Source organism: Doryrhamphus excisus, linkage group LG13 (genome assembly GCF_037039965.1).
Source record: "Doryrhamphus excisus strain RoL-2023G ecotype Guam linkage group LG13, RoL_Dexc_Guam_v1.1, whole genome shotgun sequence".
NCBI lineage: Eukaryota > Metazoa > Chordata > Actinopteri > Syngnathiformes > Syngnathidae > Doryrhamphus > Doryrhamphus excisus.
The window spans coordinates 6,900,371-6,920,457 of NC_136369.1; the positions used below are offsets into that span (position 1 = coordinate 6,900,371).

Genomic DNA, 20,087 nt, shown 5'->3' on the forward strand with positions numbered 1-20,087 from the left:
CGAATTGACATGGATTGACCAGAAGTTGCTATATGCATTGTTTGTTATTCAGCTCTGTGTGTACTGTGTGTGTGTGTGTGTGTGATCCTTCAGACTTTATTCTTTAGTTATTTTTAATGAGCTGTGTGAAGTTGGTGATTCATGCAAACATGGCAAAAAGGGAAGTCATCTGTCAGCCTTGTTGACTGTATTTTTCTCAAATGCACCGCGTTCATTACTACAAGCAGTTTCCCAACTGACTTTATAGCACCAGATGAAAAACAGCAGTTTTAAGCGGTTTTAAGCCGTTTTAAACTTCCCAATTGCAAAGTATATGTGAATGAGGCACCGCTGAGGTCCTCTGTGTCTGCCGCTTGCAGAGTCGGTCTCGGAAGAGGCAGAGGTGTTGCGTGAAGGTTACATATTGAAAGGAAAATTTAACGGATGCACACACACAGTTCAGTTGCAAATGTGAGATTTTTTTTTGTTGAGAACTGATATTTTCCTGCAACTTACCTTCACTTTATTTGTTCACTTTAATGCCTGATACAACCATTTCTTTGGAGAGCTATAATGATAACAATTTTTTTTTTTTTTTTACAAAATCACTTATATTCTTACATAAATAATTGTAACATTGTAATTCGTAAAATTTAACTCTTATGAGCTATTTTTGTTGTCATCATTGTATTTGTCCAAACAACTGTACCTTTGTACCAGGCATTGAAATGAACAAGAAGAGGAAGAAACAAAGTGGTCTAATATTTTTTTTTTCCGTGACTGTATGCTCTACTGCTAATTACTAAAAAAAAAAAAAAAAGGGAAAAAGTTAGAAACAAACTTTTTTGTGTGCATTGCAAAATTAGTCAAAATCATCCAGATTCGAGAGGGGCGGCTTTTGCAAAATGGCTGGGATTTAATGAGTTAAAAGACTTTCATGCAATTGTTTCTATCGTCTTTGTTCTCCAAGACTGATGTATGTAGGAAATGTGTAGCGAATGCACACATGCACAACAGTCAATTTATGTCATATCCGGTCATGTGTAATACATATCAATAAACAGAAAAATATATTTAAAAAATACAGTGATATTTTAATGTAACCAGTAGGGATGTTCCGATCAGGGTTTTATGGTGCCAATAAGAGTGAATTTGGCTGATACCGAAACCAATACCGATCACATAGATGAAGTATAAATGCATGATATTATATTGTATATAATTTGGTATTATATTACTCCCCTCTCAATATGTTGCAGCATGCACTTTGCAATCTTAAACTTATTTCATAAAATACACAGTGTTTTTAACTGAACAGCGGGCACGATCGTGCATCATGGCTCTTGATATAAAGTCAGTTGGAAAAACTGCTTGTAGTATTAAAAGAGGTGCTTTTGAGAAAAATACAGTCAGCAAGGCTGACTAATTATTGTTGTTCATTGCCATGTTTGCAACCTCACACAGCTCATGGCATGCAATCATGTTTGCCCATTAATTAATTATTATATATATAAATAGTTAAAGTCTCAAGGAGCACTTACACACATGTGTATAGCTGAATAATAAATAATACATATAGCAGCTTCTGATCAATCCATGCCAATTTTGGATTTAAAATAAGCCCCGCCTAGTTCCAATTAAACCACACCCACTTCAGGTGGATACGTACTCGTATCCACTCTGAGTACGGATACAGATAATTTAGATTGGTGAAGAGATACAGATGCAGATACAGATAGTTGTGTACTCGCTCATCCCTAATATGGAGTACAACTCGGCTTGCCTAACATGTGACTGCTGAAAAATAGGCCAAGCGGATGTAGACGTGTTCTAAGCATGCGTAGAACCGATTGTGTTTCTTGTTCCGGATCGCATAGTGACCACATCTAAAGCTCCAAATCCTGATTATATCATGGTTATAACAGCAGTCACCAGCCTTAATCACCGTGGTTGTTACAGGTACAGTACAAGGGTGTGGTTAATAGGTCTTATTTACAAACACACAGACAGTGACAGAATTAACAAGTGTCCACTTACACTGTTTTCATCGCCTTTTGAAATATGATTCATTTTTCTTTGATTGTGTTGAACAATACAGTCCAGAACAACTCAATAACAACCACATGACATACGGGTATATATCAGTCACCCTTGTTTTTTGTTTTTTTTCTCAATCTTTTCATTTTCTCCCCATTAGATTTGTCCTTTCTTTGCAAATCAGAGAGGGAGGAAATATTAAACGGAAAAAATCCATGAAGCTTCAGTAAAAAAAAGAAATAGAGCGATAGAAATAGCCTCAGTAATGTTGACTTGGAGGAAACACTGCAAAAGCTCCATAGTATTTTGGCCTACATTATACATGTGGCTAACACACTGCAGAAGCATCACAACAAAAAATATGATGCAAGAAAGGAAAAAGGGGGAAAAAGAAACCTAGAAGATCTCAGGTGAGTCGTTTGGTCTGTTTGTTGTGTCCAGTTGTAAGAACCTCTCACAATATCGGACAATACAGGACCAAAGTCCATCTTAAAGCTGGTCCTTAGGGCTGTCTGGGCAGGAGGCTGACTGGCAGGACTTTAAACTGACGAGAGGAATATCAGCCATGCCGGTACTGTTGAAGTGTCCTTCTCCACTGCCAAACTGCTTCCTGTCACCAAAATGCTCTGACTGCCCATTCTCCTTTTTCCAGGTTCTAGTCAAGGTATGTCCATTGAGAAGTTTATCCTTTGGACCCCATTCCCTTTGAGATCCAAAATTGGACACGGGTGACTTGTGCTGCTGGTAGGATCCCAGATTTGGAGGCATCCAGCAGTTGTCCGAATGTCCTAGAACGAGGCATTCCTGTGTGCACATCTCTGAGGCCTCCATTAGGCCGCGAGGTCCTAGTGGGCCGTCTGGGGAAGTGAGAAAAAGAAAAGCAGATAAAGTTATTTAAAGTCAGTGACAATCAAAACTATTTTTACCATGGACATTTATTTTTTGATGTTTAGCTTGGGATTAAATCATTTTAACAGCACACATTTTTTTTTTTTACAAAAATGCACAAAGCAAGTTGTACCAAGACATGGTTGGATATCACATAGCTGCCCATCGAGAGTCAACCCGTGGCCCATGTGACATTGTAAGTAAGCACCGTAGTATTATTTTGAAGGAGTTAAGTCTAAGTTAAGTTTGCGAGTCCCAGCTCGGAAAGTGAAAATAAAAAAATAAAAAAATACTGTACAACCACGAACATTTTAATCATCATTCTGAATGCTGATTAAATAGTGAAACAAAGTTTATATGTTTGCTTAGATTTTTTTTAAAACTAGGGTTGTCAATAGATTAAAATATTTAATCAGGTTAATTAATACTATTAATTATTATTAATTATTTGTTACCTCAGTATATAAACAACAAACACAATGTACAAAAAGTAGACATTGGTAAGGTAAACTGTCCATCACTCAAATGTCATTCTCTTCAAGCAAATAATCTCACAAAATATAGTTGTGAATAACATTACAAACAAAGGTTTGTAAAAACACCCAACAACTGGGTGAAATGAAAACAGGGTTATAGCTTGTACTTCACTTCCAAATACTCTTTTCACAAAGATACACTTAAAGAAACACTTTTTAGACACACTTTATTATACTTCTTGGTCTGGCAATGTCAGCAACGTGGGAATATGACATGGTGGGCCTTGCAACGTGCAAGTTTTATTCTGTCCTCTGACAAACACAGCAGTTCAAGCACAAACGCTAATACATAATAATGATAATGCAAATAAATTCCCTTTGCTGTCATCTATGCCTGCCATTTTGTAATCCAAACTTTAGCTTGCAGCCGAGAATGCAAAAAACATTCATTAGTTGGGACACGCATATGCCAAGATAACGCTGTATATATAGCAATAAAAATACCTTCAGTCCTTCAGCACATTCTCTAGGATCTTCAGTTTATTCAGCTCAGCACAGCGACTGGCAGTCGAGACTCGATACACTCCGGTAATAACTCAACTCACAGCAACACAAGTTATCTTAGTTCTGGTTGAGAAAGCCATCTGCGAGGGCTTGAAGCTAAACTTACTATTTAGAATACAGTGGTACCTCGGTTACCTAATCATTTGGTTAAATAATCTACAGTTTGTTTACCGAGACAAGAGACAAATGACAAACAACCATTCACACCAATGGACAATTTAGAGTCTAACTAACGTGGATGTATTTGGAATGTGGGAGGAAGCCGGATAACCTGGAGAAAACGCATTTATGCACGGGGAGATTGCAGGCATGCAAACTCCACACAGAGATGTGCAATGGAGATCCAAACCCAGATCTTCCAACATGCTGACCACTGTTGCCAGTGCCTCAGTAAAAAGTAAAGTCACTATTGAATGTTCGATAGATGATAATTTGCATATTATTAGCATTTCATGTTGTAGAAAAAAAAGCACAACTTGTGCAATACTATGTGTATATTTTGGATATCTTGTATATATCTTGTACATATCTTGTTAAATTGTCTTTTTTTTACTCTACTTTTATATACTTTTTTTTTAAACTTGACTACTGCACTGAAAGGAGAAGCTCTCCAATCTCGTCGTATAATGACAATAAAGGCCATTTCATTCCATTCCAAAGCAGTGAGTATAAATAAATTGCTTTTAGAACTACCATAGTACAATAAACTAATACAAATTAGCTATAATAAACTAAAGTCTTGGTTTGTTTATTTAAAATTGGCCATCACTTCATCAAAATAAAATTATTTATTAATATTTTATCTCAGCCTTTTATTTCAAAGTCTAGACAGCATAATAATTACATCTGTACTCGCCTCCACCCTTTATCTGGCAGATAGGATTACTTGTTTCATTTATCACACAATGTTCTCCCATCACACATGACAGGTAAGTGACCGAGTCTGAATGAGGCTTGAGTGTAATGTGTAGTAATTTAATGAAGATTTGTCAAACAGAGGGAGAGCCAAACATTCTAAGACAACAGTCTTTAAAAGCCAAAATCTTGGCAAAATGTGGATTCAATATAATTTTTTGTCAGGTATTTACACTGTCTGGATTTCTTAGTAGCAAAGGCAAAAATGCTTTCTCTCTTTAAACACAGTCCAAATGGTAAACAGCGCAATTGCTGTGTCAAGGAATGTCAAGGAAAGTTATATTCTGTGATGAAAATGAAAATAAAATAACCTTGACGATGCTTTACACAGTGGAGAGACAGTCATCATAATCTGCAGTGTTTTTTACTTCAGTGGAACAATTGAGCTTCAGGTTTAGCCAGGGCATCAAACAGAGATTTTTCATACGGTCGAAAAATTTTAATTTAATTTACTGTAGACACACTTTTAATCCCTCACACATGAACACGAATCATTACTAAAACATGACAAACATCCTTCACATCAGGTGATAGGAAACATCATGCAGGCATGTAATCCATTACCCTGTCATTTGAAGATTATTTTTCTCCGTTGAGACCCCGTTTTTTAAAGAAGCAACTAATTCAGTCAGTTGATTTTTCAAGCATCAAAAGGTAATGAATCTATCTGTTTTCATCCTAAAGAGAAAAAGAAAGGTATTTGTCCTAATTTGTCTCTTTCCTTCACACATAGCTAATTGGTTGGTGGGTAAGCTGTGTAATATTTCAAAGGTTTGTTTTCAAACTCCTGTCTGGGTTGTTTTTATCCTCATTAAATTAAATGTGCAGTAACTATTTTGTGAAGGCAAAGCATGCAGTATTACAGAAGCATGGAAAATGTTTATTCTGTCGTATATTAGTGGCACTACATGTGTACATTGTACAAAAGTATATTACATAATGAATAGGGAAATATTTAATTAGATATAATCAATTACAAATCTGATTGGAGGAAATAAAATATACAATAATTCATGCTTAAAGAAAAACTGCACCTTGCTCATCATCCACAGTCTCTTTGTGAGACAAGAACACGCTGTACTAATTGGGATGCACTCCGCTTATAAAGCTCTCTAAAAAAATAAAATAAAATAAACAATGTTGTCTATATGTATGCTATAACCATGTATCAACCATGTAACTTAAAGAGTATAATTTACATGTTGGTCATTTTAAGCATTACATGTTTCTTGAGTGCAAGGGATAAGCTGGACACTCATTACGGATAATGCATATTTGCCAGATACGAGTATGAAGCGAGTATATTCCGTCATTATCCGTATTCGTGTTAACAAAATGCCCATTATGCATTCACTCTTCATGCTCTATGATTGGCCAGTCACACACAGCGACCTCCCCTCCCGAGATGCGTTGCAGACACAGATGAGATCAGCGGTGCTTCACATGTTGCAATTGGGAAGTTAAAAACTGCTTGTTTGTCACAATGCCTCCACTTTATTAGGTTTTCTTCAGCTAGCCTCTATTTTGGTTTATATCTCAAGTTACTTGGTAAACTTGTTCCGTAACATGCGCGATTGTGCGGTACGGTATTACTCCTACAAAATTATATACACACATACACATATAGCTGAACAATAAACAGTCTAGCCATCTAGAACAAACAAAAAAAAAAAAATATTGTTCTTGTTGCACATTGGGATTGTGGATAATCTTTTAATGACAAATTATTATCCAATAATGATTTTTAAAAAAATTTGGTTCTTAAGACTGTTGCATTGTATTTGTGTATTTTTTTTTTTAATGTGCACTGAGGGTTTGGTTTTATCTCCTGTTAAGAGTGTTGTCCTTTTTTAACCTCTTCCGACCACCTTTGATGGCTAAAAGCACCAACAAGTGACTGCCTGTGATAAAAGGAAGACGAGGATCAGATCACAGGAGTGGAAATCAAAAACAGGCCAAATACACAATAGGAGTTCCGGCTTTGTTTCTTTGGGAGCCTTTTTTTCCTTCCACCAAAGGTTTTCCGCAATCCCATGGAGCACAAAGGATTTAGTTGGGGTTTATTTCTAGTTTTGGGCTTAAGCTCACCAGCAGTCATGTTGCAGTATATTTTAAGGGTATTTGTTTGACAGTTCGGCTGATCTGAAGAATCTGAATATTCTTTTGTTCTTTGTGGCTGGTATCACCAATATTTTTGTGCTCTCTGATGTCTGTCATATGTTCAGTGTGAAAGATGCAGAAGTTGTTTTTGCGAGACGACTATTGCAGACTTGTGACTGTAAAGGGTTTTTAAAAACCCAAAATATTTGCCACAAATGATGTCGTAACGGCATGAGCACAAAGAGTCCTTCAAACTGCTCAGTAGGACATTTTCCAGTTAACTATGCTAAATGATGGTATTGACGATTGCCCATTCATGTGACAAATGTTTGAACAAATGTTTTTTGAGCCTTTGATAAGAACCTCAAACTAATCTGTGTGGCCTAAACATGAGATTGTGGTGTTGGATCCATTTGTCTGGCATTTGATGGTAAGAAATGTGACGCCTGCAATGCAGTCACACACTGTTCTGTATGGGAACATTCAGACCATCAGAATAACGGGGAGCTGTAATTGGCAGACAAAAATCCCTAGCAAGGCACAAATTATCATCGTTGCATGAAAAAAACTGAGAGCAAAATAATGGCACCCATGAGACAGAAAGATGAATTCCTTAAATGAGATGGTAGACAAGTAAATATACATCAGGGGAGCTCTTACAGAGAAGCTGATGGAAGAGGGAAAAGGAAGTGTATGTACTGTACATGGTACAGTTTCAATCAGAGCGACTGACAGAATGTTCATAGTGCTGTGTAGTAATGATGTATTTGTGGTTTTGCATTTTAACTTTAGAATGGAGGACACTTGAATCAAACCTTTTTGTATATTTTTATGTGCTGTAATCAAGGGATATTAATAATATCGATGGGCCGACCAGAGTTTCATACTTTTCTCTTGTTACATGGCTTTCCAAACTGTATATTCCCCAGCATAATTGGATTCTTATTAGTGAATTTATTAAAGTAACCAGTTTTACTTGTTTTTAGTCGTTAAGACCATTTTGCATGACATTGATGAGTAATAACCACTTCACAGTCTGTCACTGTTTGATGTGTTTGCTTGCATGAATAAAAGTTGAGGAACAAACATGCATGTTAGCACTCAATAACGTCATTAAATCTTACCTCTATGCATTCCCACTTAGTATCACCATTTGGGACCAAATATGAGGTGAAAGAGGAACAATACAGTATAGTAGTCTATTTGTCGAACAAATTGGGCCACTCAAAGTAAACAACAAACAATGGTGCATATTTCCAAAATTGTTAACCATTTGCATAAAATGCAAATCTGATGTAATTGTTTGCAAATTTGATTTAAAGTACTTCTATCGATAATTAAATTGATGTATTTACACAGTGTAACATTTTTTTTCAGTAATGGCATTGTTAACATGTTTGTTAGACCGACCAAAGTTTGTTTGGTTTTTTTCTGCTTTTTCCTGATTACGGAGTCACCAGAGCGGATAATTTTGATCCACATACTGATTTTTGGTTTGAGCCCGATGCCCTTCCTGACGAATACCGATGGTGCTTACTAGTGGAGATTCGAACCCAAAGTCCAGAACGCTAACCACTATACCACGGCAAGCTTGTTAGACCAACCAAAGTGATCATGGAAAACTTACCAACTGCTTGCACTTCATGCAAGATGCACTTTTATTGATGGGCATATTGCCTGGGCCTGGCCACCCTTAGCTCCGCCACTGGTAGCCGCCATGAGTGACTTGGGTGGTTACTTCCCTTACATAGATTTGTGTTTTGTCTCGTCACATTTGTGCTTTTGACCATTGCTACAGTTTCAGAGCATATGAGATACAGTGAAAAATGAAAATATATCGGTTTGTCCATTCACTTGTAAATGTACACTTTTTTAAACTTTTTTTTTTTACTTGTCAGCAAGCCATGGTTCTTTCATTCACTTCTTGTCAAGTAAACAAACAATTTAACTGTCTCAAATCACAATGATGTCACAATGTTTGCTGTATTAATTATTGTTATGTATTCTAAATAATTTAAATTATTTGTACAAATTACTGTTTATGCTGTACATTGTTCATATTTGATGTAATCTATTTATTCTCCACATTATTATTTATTATTTATTATTTATTATTTATTATTTATTATTTATTATTTATTATTTATTATTTATTATTTATTATTTATTATTTATTATTTATTATTTATTATTTATTATTACACGGGAGCCAGGCAACAACATTTCATTGGCTATTTCACTGCTGTGTTATTGTGCAATGACAATAAAGAAAGTCTATGTCTATGTGACGCAACCATAATAACTGAAATCATCATGTCTGCATGCTGTGATTGGTCGGTTAATATATTCCCCATTCATTTGACTTGGTCACGGGTCCATAGATGGCCATGAATGGGTCTGTATCTGGACCGAGGTACACCATTTGGTAATGGCTGCTCTAATAAGTGTCCATAAAATCAATGGATACATTTACAGACCAAAGCAAATCCCTTCTTTCTTTGATCTTTTGCAACAACCTTGCTTAAGAGTCAGTGACCTCCAACACAGGATACTATCTTGCAGCTGAGAATCTATGTTGAACTTGTGTTGTTTGTCTCCGTCACAATGGCTGATAGATGGGTAGATAGATTATCTGTGCTCAAACTTTCATCTTGTTTACAAGTACAAAACACAATCATATAAAATAGCCAATAGCTCCTGCTGGGTGCAAAGCCTTGAGTGATTTAAATAACACAGAGGCACAGGTGTTGACGAATGCAAGGGATTCATTCAGAACTGTGTCAGAAGGTGCCGACTTTTGCTCCTAGCACTGTGCAAATGCTGCAGATGTCCACAAAGATGGATAACTTAAAAGACAAAGAAAACCATTATATTTTCTCCTGATAGGAAGTTGTGAGGACACACGGTGAACTGGTCTGATGAATTCTGCAGAAGGACTTGAATAAATATTAGCCGAGAGCAATATCGTTGTTTAAAGATGGACACTTGGACAGAGCAGCATTCACTTGCATCTTTCATAGACCTCCCACTCGGCACCGTAGAGGTTACAGAAGAGCAGAGAAGGTTGTTTAAAGAGTATTATTGTTTTTGTCTGTTGGCTATTGCTAATGAGACAGTGTTTGGCTAATTAATTGGATGCACTCTATCAGTACTGATGTGCCAGCCGTACACCACCAACGGGTGGAGAGGGAGTAAAAAGCGATTGAATGTGGGGGGATCTCGTGTCCATAGGGCTTGTTTATTTTTCTGTGCTGCTAAGCATGCCCAGATGTTGTTATTTGGGAATGAATGGTGCTCATTTTTTTGATGGCAGACTGCTCTCTACAGCTGCTGTTCAAATGTCCACAAGGTAGACCATTCCCAATTATTGAAATCTGCTGCAGGTTTTATTTACGACCCTTTCATCTATTACTGCAGTACGTACATTTACCAGCAGTACACAGATGCATACAGCAAAACACATTACAGGGGAAAAAACTATTTTATAATAATAATAATAAATTGATGAAAAATGGTGCAGATGTGTTTACAAATTAATAATACTATAAAAACTGATGGCGGCACGGCGGTTGAGTGGTTAGCTCGAGACCAGGGTTCGATTCCACCCTCGGCCATCTCTGTGTTCTCCCCGTGCATGCGTGGGTTTTCTCCAGGTACTCCGGTTTCCTCCCACATTCCAAAAACATGCTAGGTTAATTGGCGACTCCAAATTGTCCATAGGTATGAATGTGAGTGTGAATGGTTGTTTGTCTATATGTGCCCTGTGATTGGCTGGCGACCAGTCCAGGGTGTACCCCGCCTCTCGCCCGAAGACAGCTGGGATAGGCTCCAGCACCCCCCGCGACCCTTGTGAGGAAAAGCAGTAGAAAATGAATGAATGAATGAATAAACACTGACTTTGTTCATAGGTGTTCTTCACACTTAGAGCAAATATGTTACGAATAGCTTGAGGAAATGTACAAGTGGAATGATGGTTTGTAGATGCAGCTTCATGAAGAATTGCAGAGAATTTCAAAATAGGACATGTGATCCAGAGTAAAGGCTATCTTAGGTTGGATAAATATGATAGAACAGAACACAGCAACATGCTGGATACAGCCGCTGGAGAATACTAGTCTGGCTGATGGATCCTTTCTAGTGTTTCCTTTGAGGCCAGGAAGCAGCTTCTTGTGAGAAGAGATGAAGAGCAAGAGGGAGTAAAATAGAAAAAAAAAAGAATGAAAATGGAAGTGAGGGGTGATCAGAGAGATCTATAAGACAAGTGAGAAAGTTGGAAGATGAGGAGAAAAGGCAAAGGGAGTTCAGGGAAAAAGAAACAAACACCAAACCTATTACGAACTGAATTACATTTTCATATTTTTCCATGACAAATGTTTTTGTTTTCAACTTTGAACAATGCAATCAATTTATGATTGCAGTTGACAGGTACTGAAAGTATCATTTATTCACCAGTCAAAAGCTACTGGGTTTCATATTACACATAACATTTTGACTTGTGTGGAGTGCATCATCAGGAAACGTGCATCGCTTGAAAGCTCAACGTTGCGGAATGATGTTGTCATGGGTCTCTATTAGGGGTGCATTTGACCAATGAATGGAACCGTTCGATACAATCGTCGCAGTTCAATACCACATCAAACAATATTGTAGCCAAAGTCACAAATATCAGATATCAAATATCAAATGTGGGCGGCATGGCGGTCAAGTGGTTAGCACGCAGACCTCACAGCTAGGAGACCCGAGTTCAATTCCACCCTCGGCCATCTCTGTGTGGAGTTTGCATGTTCTCCCCGTGCATGCGTGGGTTAATTAGGTTAATTGGCGACTCCAAATTGTCCATAGGTATGAATGTGAGTGTGAATGGTTGTTTGTCTATATGTGCCCTGTAATTGGCTGGCGACCAGTCCAGGGTGTACCCCGCCTCTTGCCCGAAGACAGCTGGGATAGGCTCCAGCACCCCTGCGACCCTTGTGAGGATAAGCTGCTGATATCACAGTCACCTCTTGATTTGCGATTGCTCCTTCACAGCATTTTTCAACCTTTTCATCCGCGTTCCGGATAAAATATCTCAGCGGTAAGTAATTGCATTTGTAGAAAGTAGTTCCATGTAAAACTTTGCCAAACCAATTATGCCGTGGGCATCCTGAACATGCACATTCAATTTAAATGAGTTTAAATAAATGTCAGTAATGTCAATAAAATACAAGTTAAAAATGCATGAATATTTATTCTCAAAAATATCCAACCGTGACACTGAAGTATCAAATCGAACATAACCATGAATTTTCTTTCTAACCAAATTTCTATATTAACATGATTACAATGGATGTGGTACTTTGACTTACTGTAACTCCGACTCAAATCCCATCTTCACTTTGGAGAAGAACTGTGAACTATCTATGGAATTTGCAGCAGCATAACATAGAGGGCATTCATGGAGATGCTAACCGCTGACATGCTCATTATACGCTGTGAACAAAATGATTTTGTTTACAGCTGTGGGTTGTGTTACTGCCAGAAGTTTTTAAAAATAATTTTGTTTCAGACATGAGCAACAGTTGGTAGAGCTTGGTACGCTATGTAGGGCACAGTTACAGAAATGAACATTGCATAATATCTTTGGAAATCTTTCATAAGGACAACATGATTTTTTTTTTAAAGATCTGAAACTGCAGCCTATTAAATGACATACATTTGACATTATACTCACTCCACAGTTCCTAGTATGTTACTGCAACAACAATATATTCAGTTTCCTTATTGGAGACTCAAACACAGTTCTTCACGGTTTTGTGCTTTGTAAAAGATACATACTGAACAGGAACTACTAAAACTGTGTAGTTTTGTCAGGAGGCATCAGCGGAAGAGATGATCATGAAAGCAGAGGTCTACAGTGGAAAGCATCGCCCACCCTCCTGTTTGATAAACCCAAAGCTTGCATCCACTCCTGTCAGGAAAACTTCCAATCCTTAGGTAAAATGAGTCGGGACATTACTCGTATTAGCCATTGAAATTTTCTACGAGCCAGAACAGATTTCTTCCAAATCTTCATAAAACATGTTTTGGCTTTTTCTTACAAATTAATTTATATGTTTGTTTATGCATATAAGATAAAGGTGTTATTTGACCCTGATGACATGATTTTTTTTTTGAAAGAATTTGGTATGATTTTTTCCAGAAGGGAAGCACACAAATGCTTACTAGTCTGTTGAGTCTAGGCATTGCAGTATACTGGAAGGGAAGCTTGTCACGTCTCATCCTCCACAACTCCCATCTGCTGGTGGAATTTGACACTATGCTTATCCTCAAAGTAGCTCATACTACAGCATATGGCGTGATTTTTTTTATTGTTTATTTTTGCTCTACACACCTCAGGGCAGGTATTTAGTCCCTGTGACAACAATAGTCGCGCAAAGTGAAATGACACCCCCCCCCCCCGCACCCCAATAGCACTCATGACAAAATAAAAATATTTACAGTTAATCCATGTGATCTGTTAATTTCACTCATGGATGATCAATATTGGCAGCATAAAACCCTGTTTGGAGCATCTTTACTCATCAGGTTTTTAATCTACAAAGATAGTATAGAGCAGGGGTCTCAAACTCAATTTACTTGGGGGCCACTGGAGCTCGGGTCTGGGTGAGACTCGGCCGCATCAGGTTTTCAAAAAAAAAAAAAAAAAGAACGCATTTATTAAAAACAAACATTTAAAAAACTTCGCTTTGGTTCCAATTTTCTACAAGAAAAGCTCTGATAAAACATTCCACTGTTCTCAAATATTTTATTTTTCTACACAAAATAAGATGAAAAATAAATAAACAAATCGAGACTAAAGAAAATCAATCAATCAATAATAAATAAATAATAATAATAATAAAACGGCACATACTAAAAACTTAAGAAACCACATATAGTTGGTGGGTAGACAATTTTTTTTTTCAGATTAAAATGAACAAAGCATTATTAGAGCCCTGTAGACATGACAAAACACGACTATAGTCACATTTATACTCTTTTTATTTACAACATATTGCGCAACTGCAGGGTCTTGAGACACATGCTAACTCGCAAACTAGAGAGCTAGCGACCTAAACGGTAGCCTTCAAGTTATTTCCTTTAAACTTAAAAAGCCAAAAACTTACTACTTCCACACGGATAGGGAGGATAACTATTAACAGTTATTTAACCTTTAACATGAACATTAATCAAACGTAATATTTTTTTCTGGGTACATGATACCATACAGCATCCATATCAAACTTGCACGGGCTGCACTAACATTAAACTTTCATATCAAGGCGGGGGCCTCAAGCTAGTGTCCTGCGCCGCGTGTTTGAGACCCCTGGTATCGAGTAATGTAGTGGGGATCTAGATTAGGGAGGACTCTGGGGTCATGAATGTCAACTCCAAATACCACAATAAATACAAGTGAAAATGTCACAGCTGCAAAAAAGGGTCTTTAACACCCTGACAGCAGTCTCTGTATTGGCATTTGAGATAAGACAAGGTTTGCAAATTTAATGTCAGTGTATCTACAAAGTAATTATCATTGGCAAAGCTGTATCGGTGGTATTCATTTTGATTGTGACTTAGCTTCACCCTTATTGACATTAGCACAGTCACAATGCACTCCAATGTCTTTTTGGAAGATGTGGCGCTCACTCTAGTTAATGAATTTAAATATTTAGGCTTGACATTAGATTTGACATTAGAGTCTACTTAACATTCAAAATATACGTCAGACATGTAAGACCTTTTATGACGCTGGATGCAAGGGTGTTTTAGTTTTAGACGCTGTAATACCCCCCCTCTTGCTGCTGGCACAATAATTAAACCTATATAATCTCTTTTTAAAAATGCTATTAAAATTTTTGATTAAAAAAAAAATGAAAATGCATGCCTTGTTCCATGGGCTTGCCCCTCCCCCTCCAACTGAAGGTTGTGAGCGGTATGGGCACGAGGGCCATAGCTAGTGCGGACAGTGAGGTACCACAGAGGCAACACTTTTGAACAAACAGTGCTATCAACAAAAGGAACAAAATATTGGAACAGCCTACCATCACTAATAAGAGTCTCTCAGACCTACACCATCTTCAAAATCAATCTCAAAAAGTGGACGAAACAACACCATGTCTGTGACCACTTTTAGCCTTTTTATAGCCTTGCATGTGCTGTTTATTTGTGCCATTTATAGTCTATTGTGTATTTTGTTTTTACATTGTTTATTGTTATTTTTTGTTACCTGCCGGGGCACTACAGATTTAAACTAGCGGTTTCACATCTGTATTGTTTGCAGACAGTGATCAGTATGCATTGTCCCTAATAATCCATCCATTTTCAACCAACCGCAGGGCACATATAGACAAAAAAACATTCACACTCACATTCATACCTATGGACAATATATGAATTGGCGCATGTGGACCGTGACGAGTGAGCATTTGCGCCGCGTTTGGATTGCGCATTGTGCACACTGATTTCAGCAGTGTTGACAACTGACTGATAAGTGCTGGCATTTGTCTTTCAGAAGAAAGAATCAGTTGCATGTGCAGTTCAGAAGGCAGCGGATACGGCACGAGGGGCAGAGCAGATGCGAGCAAACCTGCTTTTTATTCAGATTTTCAGTTAATGTGAGAAGACTAGAAATAAATGTGAATGTGAAATGTGCGAAAATGTGAAATACAAAACCTGATTTGTGGATACCAGCATTATGTTATGTTCAAGTAAAACAACCATATTGACTTTGTTTGGCTTGAAATAAGATATGAAAATAAATGTTACGAAAATGAGTAGCTCTTGGCCATTTTCATTTTGTAAAAGTACCTCTCACAAGAAAAAACCTTGGTGACGCTTACGTATATAGCCAGTAGTACATTTAAGCATTCACACTCTACGTATGTGACGTATGTGATCTGCATTGGTATCGGCCGATTTCACTCATGGATTGTTACTGGCAGCATAGAAGCTTGATCGGAACATTCCTACGTTTGTGGCATAGCGTTATATTATTACGCATGTAGTGCGTGTGTTACGTGAGCCGTAATTTACGTGCTGAGAGCAGGGAGAGACAGTGTTCTGACAAAAAAACTGCACTGGGAGCTTCATGGCATGGGTTTCCATGGCTGAGCAGCTGCATGCAAGGCTTACATCACCGAGCATATTGCCAAGCCTTAGAGTGGCATACAGCACGGTGCCACTGAAAATCTGGAGCAGAAGAAATGTGTTCTGTGGAGTGACGAATCACACTTGTCTGTTTGACAGTGTGACAGCAGTGTCTTTTTGGTGAATGCCAAGTCAACTTTACCTGCCTTGCATTGTGCCATCTACATATAACGTTCTGTGGAGGAGGAATAATCCAAAGGGGTTGTTTTGTTCTGGAGTCTATATGCTCTTCAATCAGTGAATAAAAACATGTTTGTAGACAATTGTATCGGTTATATCGGTTGTGGATTGCCATGTTCCAGGTTTACTACCCTCTTATCTTACTGAGCAATCAAATTAAAGGCTGTTCAGTCACAGGTCCATTGACTAACAATCAGGAGCAACATCCTCTTCCTCCAGTCCGATTCCTGAATACTTTTGTCTCTCCATCTTTCACACTGACGTGTGAAGGAAGTCCCTGTTCATATAATAAACAGAATAATAAACATAATAGGTCTCCTGTAAGAATTGCTGGATTTTTACATTAGGGTGAGCAATGCTTTGTGGGTAATGTAGTGTGAAGCAAGTCGAGTACTTCAGGTGTTGCGCTGCCTGCAGGTAAAATGTGCACAGTGACAATAACATGTTGGATCAGGAGTGCAATCTGAATGAATATATGAGCATTTTCCTTAAACACGAATACGGATAATGACAAAATATACTTGTTTCATACTCATATCCGGCAAAAAAATGCATTATCTGTAATGTATACTCGTTTATAACGAGTATCGGACTCATCCCTAGTTTAGGGTCATTGCATTGTTGGAAATCTCCAGCCCTGGTGCATTTTATTAAGCATTAACATGTTCTTAAGACAGCAACCATGATCCTCCACAGAAACCAAAGCGATCGATTAAAGTGTATTTATGCCAGAGGGATATGGTTTTCAATCAAATAGTCTAGTGTGTTAATCCAAGCCTTAAAAAGTCAAACAAGATCCAATTAAGGTTCACATGGGGTTTAAAAAAGCGGGTTTCAACCAAATTCATGCAATAATTATGTTTTCTTTTTTTTCGTGTTTCTAACCTCAATGGGGTAAAATTTCCCAAGGCCAAACTAATTTAGATAATCTGCAAATGTACACAAACATAAAGTGGGTAGTGGAGTAAAACTCTATATAATGCAGTGCTTCTCAATTATTTTCTGTCATGCCGCCCCCCCCCAGCCCCTCCCAAGAGACAGAAATGACAAAAATGTTTTTCTCCTGTGTGTTTTAAAATCATGTATCTGTATTGAAATTTTAAACTGAAACCAGGAGCACACAAGCGTATTTAAAAGTCGAATTCCATTTTGAGTACTATAAATTTGTATGTGTTGGTAGGTCTCCATTAAAATGAAAGCCTCTCGTCTGCCACCATTTGAGAAGCGCTGAAGGAAGATGGATTTATAATGGTACCCTAATGCAGTTCATGTATTTTGAGGAGGCATAGTGAACGGGTGAAAGAAAAAGACTAGCAAAAGTAAAAAGAAAGTTATTGGCTTCCACAGTGAAGTAGTGACAGACATACTCTGTTGATCATTATATTGAGCCTGGAGAAATTTGATAATAAAACAGGGCCTTGTCCATCCCCTGAGAGCTTTGTAATTGCAATGTTGAGGCACTGTTAGTAATTCGAAGCATGCACTACCTACATATACATTTATTCATAATTACCTGAGGGAAAGGACAGGACTGAACAGTAATGTCTATTAAAAGTGCACTAAATTTAATGGACATAAAGTATGGCTGCAAATTAAGGGCAGTTGGGCTTTCCGTGCAATCTCATCTCCTCTGTGTTACAATGTCATCTGTGCCATAAAATTTATATACAGTATATTCAAATTAATTTCTACATCACTTGAGTGTGATGCTACTTTCTTAAATCATTAACTCATCATTGATTTAGTTACAGTACATTTGTTGTTGATTTATCCTTTGCAGATTAACATAAGCTCACAGCTCACCCCCAGTTAATTGTGCCATGTAGTTCATAACCATGCCATCCCATAAGAAAGCAAATGTGTCAGAGTTTGCAAGTTGGTCAAGCATTAAATTAGCTGTCATGGAGCACGTTTGTGCCTCCTCCAGAGAACTGTCTGCCTACAAGCTTCAACAGTGAGGAAAGAGAGATGAATTGTGAAAATAATTAGCTAATATATTTTATCATTATTTCGTACGCTATAATAGCATATAGCTTCATCTTTTTCTAAAGACAAAGGCATTCGGTGACCTCCGTCACGTCCAAGCATGAGGAACAAAGCTATGACAGTAAATTTACTTAGCAGCAAAAAAGTTTGCTTTACTTTCATTTGCAGTTACTTCACTTGAATTTGTAAAGGAAAAGAATAGAAGTCAAGCTGGATTTAAATTTAGGAAAAAAAATCACACTTTTCATGAAGAATTTTGTGAAATAACTGTGATACAAACAATAACAATACAAACAGTTGGATCTTGTTTTAATATATTTGATTTATATAGATTTGATAGCTATATTTTACATATTTCCTATTTGTTGTTTCATATTTGATGTAATCTATTTATTCTGCACATTATTATTTATTATTTCTTATTACACGGGAGACAGGCATCGACATTCCGTTGGCAATTTCACTGCTGTGTTATTGTGCAATGACAATAAAGAAAGTCTATGTCTATATGAAGAGATAAATATCTTACATTGAAAAGATAAATGAATAGTGAATTTACATTTATTACCACATGAACACACATAAAAGTACCAAAAATTGCGTAAATTGAGTAACGATACTCATACCCAGATGTGTATAGGAGGAAGGCAGCTCTCTCTCTTTCTCCCAGCCATTTTTTGTCAAACCTTAACCTTAACCTAACATGCATGTTTTCGGAATGTGGGAAGAAACCGGAGTACCCGTAGAAAACCTACACATGCAAGTGTGAGGTAATTTCACTCTTAAGAAAACTACATTGACAAAATATACATAGTCAAATGACAAAAGTCTGTATGTCCAGACTTGAGTTACTAAAAAATACCGGTATATTTTGAAGTGAAGAACTTCACATGCATCACCTAAGCATGTTCAATCAAGCAATGTTGAACTTCTTTCCACAACTTGAAAGCAAAATTAACACTGAGGGCTCTATTTTCATAGACCAGGCGGAGATGCGGCGCACCTGTCCTGGGGTGCGCCTACACCGTGGCAACGGGGTCTGACCAGTGCACTTTGCAATTTTCATGAGCGTCGCAGTCACAAGTGACAAAGAGGCAGGAGAGAAGGTGTGAGAGGGTTTAACACAGCTGAGTGTGATCTTTGCTCAAATGAACGCCTGTCATTGCCTTTAAATGCACAGGGCCCACTGGACTGCACATCAGAGATCACAATGTGCGTCACCATGGACGCGCATTCCTGCTCAGCAATCGCAGGAGAACCTTTGGTGGTGTATTAATGGGATCTCCTCATCCTTCTTGCATGTACTCCCACCTTTTCAGATCACGTTAACAATAAAGATCGGGATCGGTTCTACGCTAGGGCTGTGTGTGTCTTCACAGCTTATATGGCCCCCTACCCTACTCTCCTCAATCAACATCCAATCACTGTTAGTGTGCAAATGAGCTAAGACGCCGCAAAACAAAGTTGGTTGGTGGTTAAAATCTGGATGTTGGATTTTTTTTCATTTAATTTTTCATTTTTATTGTTTGCATGCCACAGTGAAACCCATAACAGCAGGAGCTGAGTCTTCTAGTGGTAAACCCAAGTTGAACAGGTCTGACGGTAGAAGCCTGATAGTGCAATCCACTTCTCCAGGTTGAGGGCTGGACACACAGCTAACAAGCAATGCTGTGAACAAAACAATGTGGAAAAAAAAGTGCTGGCACATGATGTGTCTGAATGTAGGCCTGCTTAACATTTCTGACTGCCATTTGTTTTTCTCTTTTTTTCCTCTTTGAATGAGATTCATGAGATGAT

General features: G+C 37.7%; 1 protein-coding gene across 4 annotated transcripts in view; it reads right to left on the reverse strand.

Annotated features, from left to right (window-relative positions):
- Positions 1-798: 798 nt before the first annotated feature.
- The window catches only part of pcdh9 (protocadherin 9), a 213,441-nt gene continuing 194,152 nt past the window's right edge, over positions 799-20,087 (reverse strand). For all 4 annotated transcript variants that reach the window (XM_058089203.2, XM_058089201.2, XM_058089202.2 and 1 more), the window contains one exon: positions 799-2,873. In XM_058089203.2, the coding sequence (XP_057945186.2) occupies positions 2,506-2,873 (368 nt within the window). In that variant the 3' untranslated portion in view covers positions 799-2,505. The remainder of the gene's footprint in view (positions 2,874-20,087) is intronic.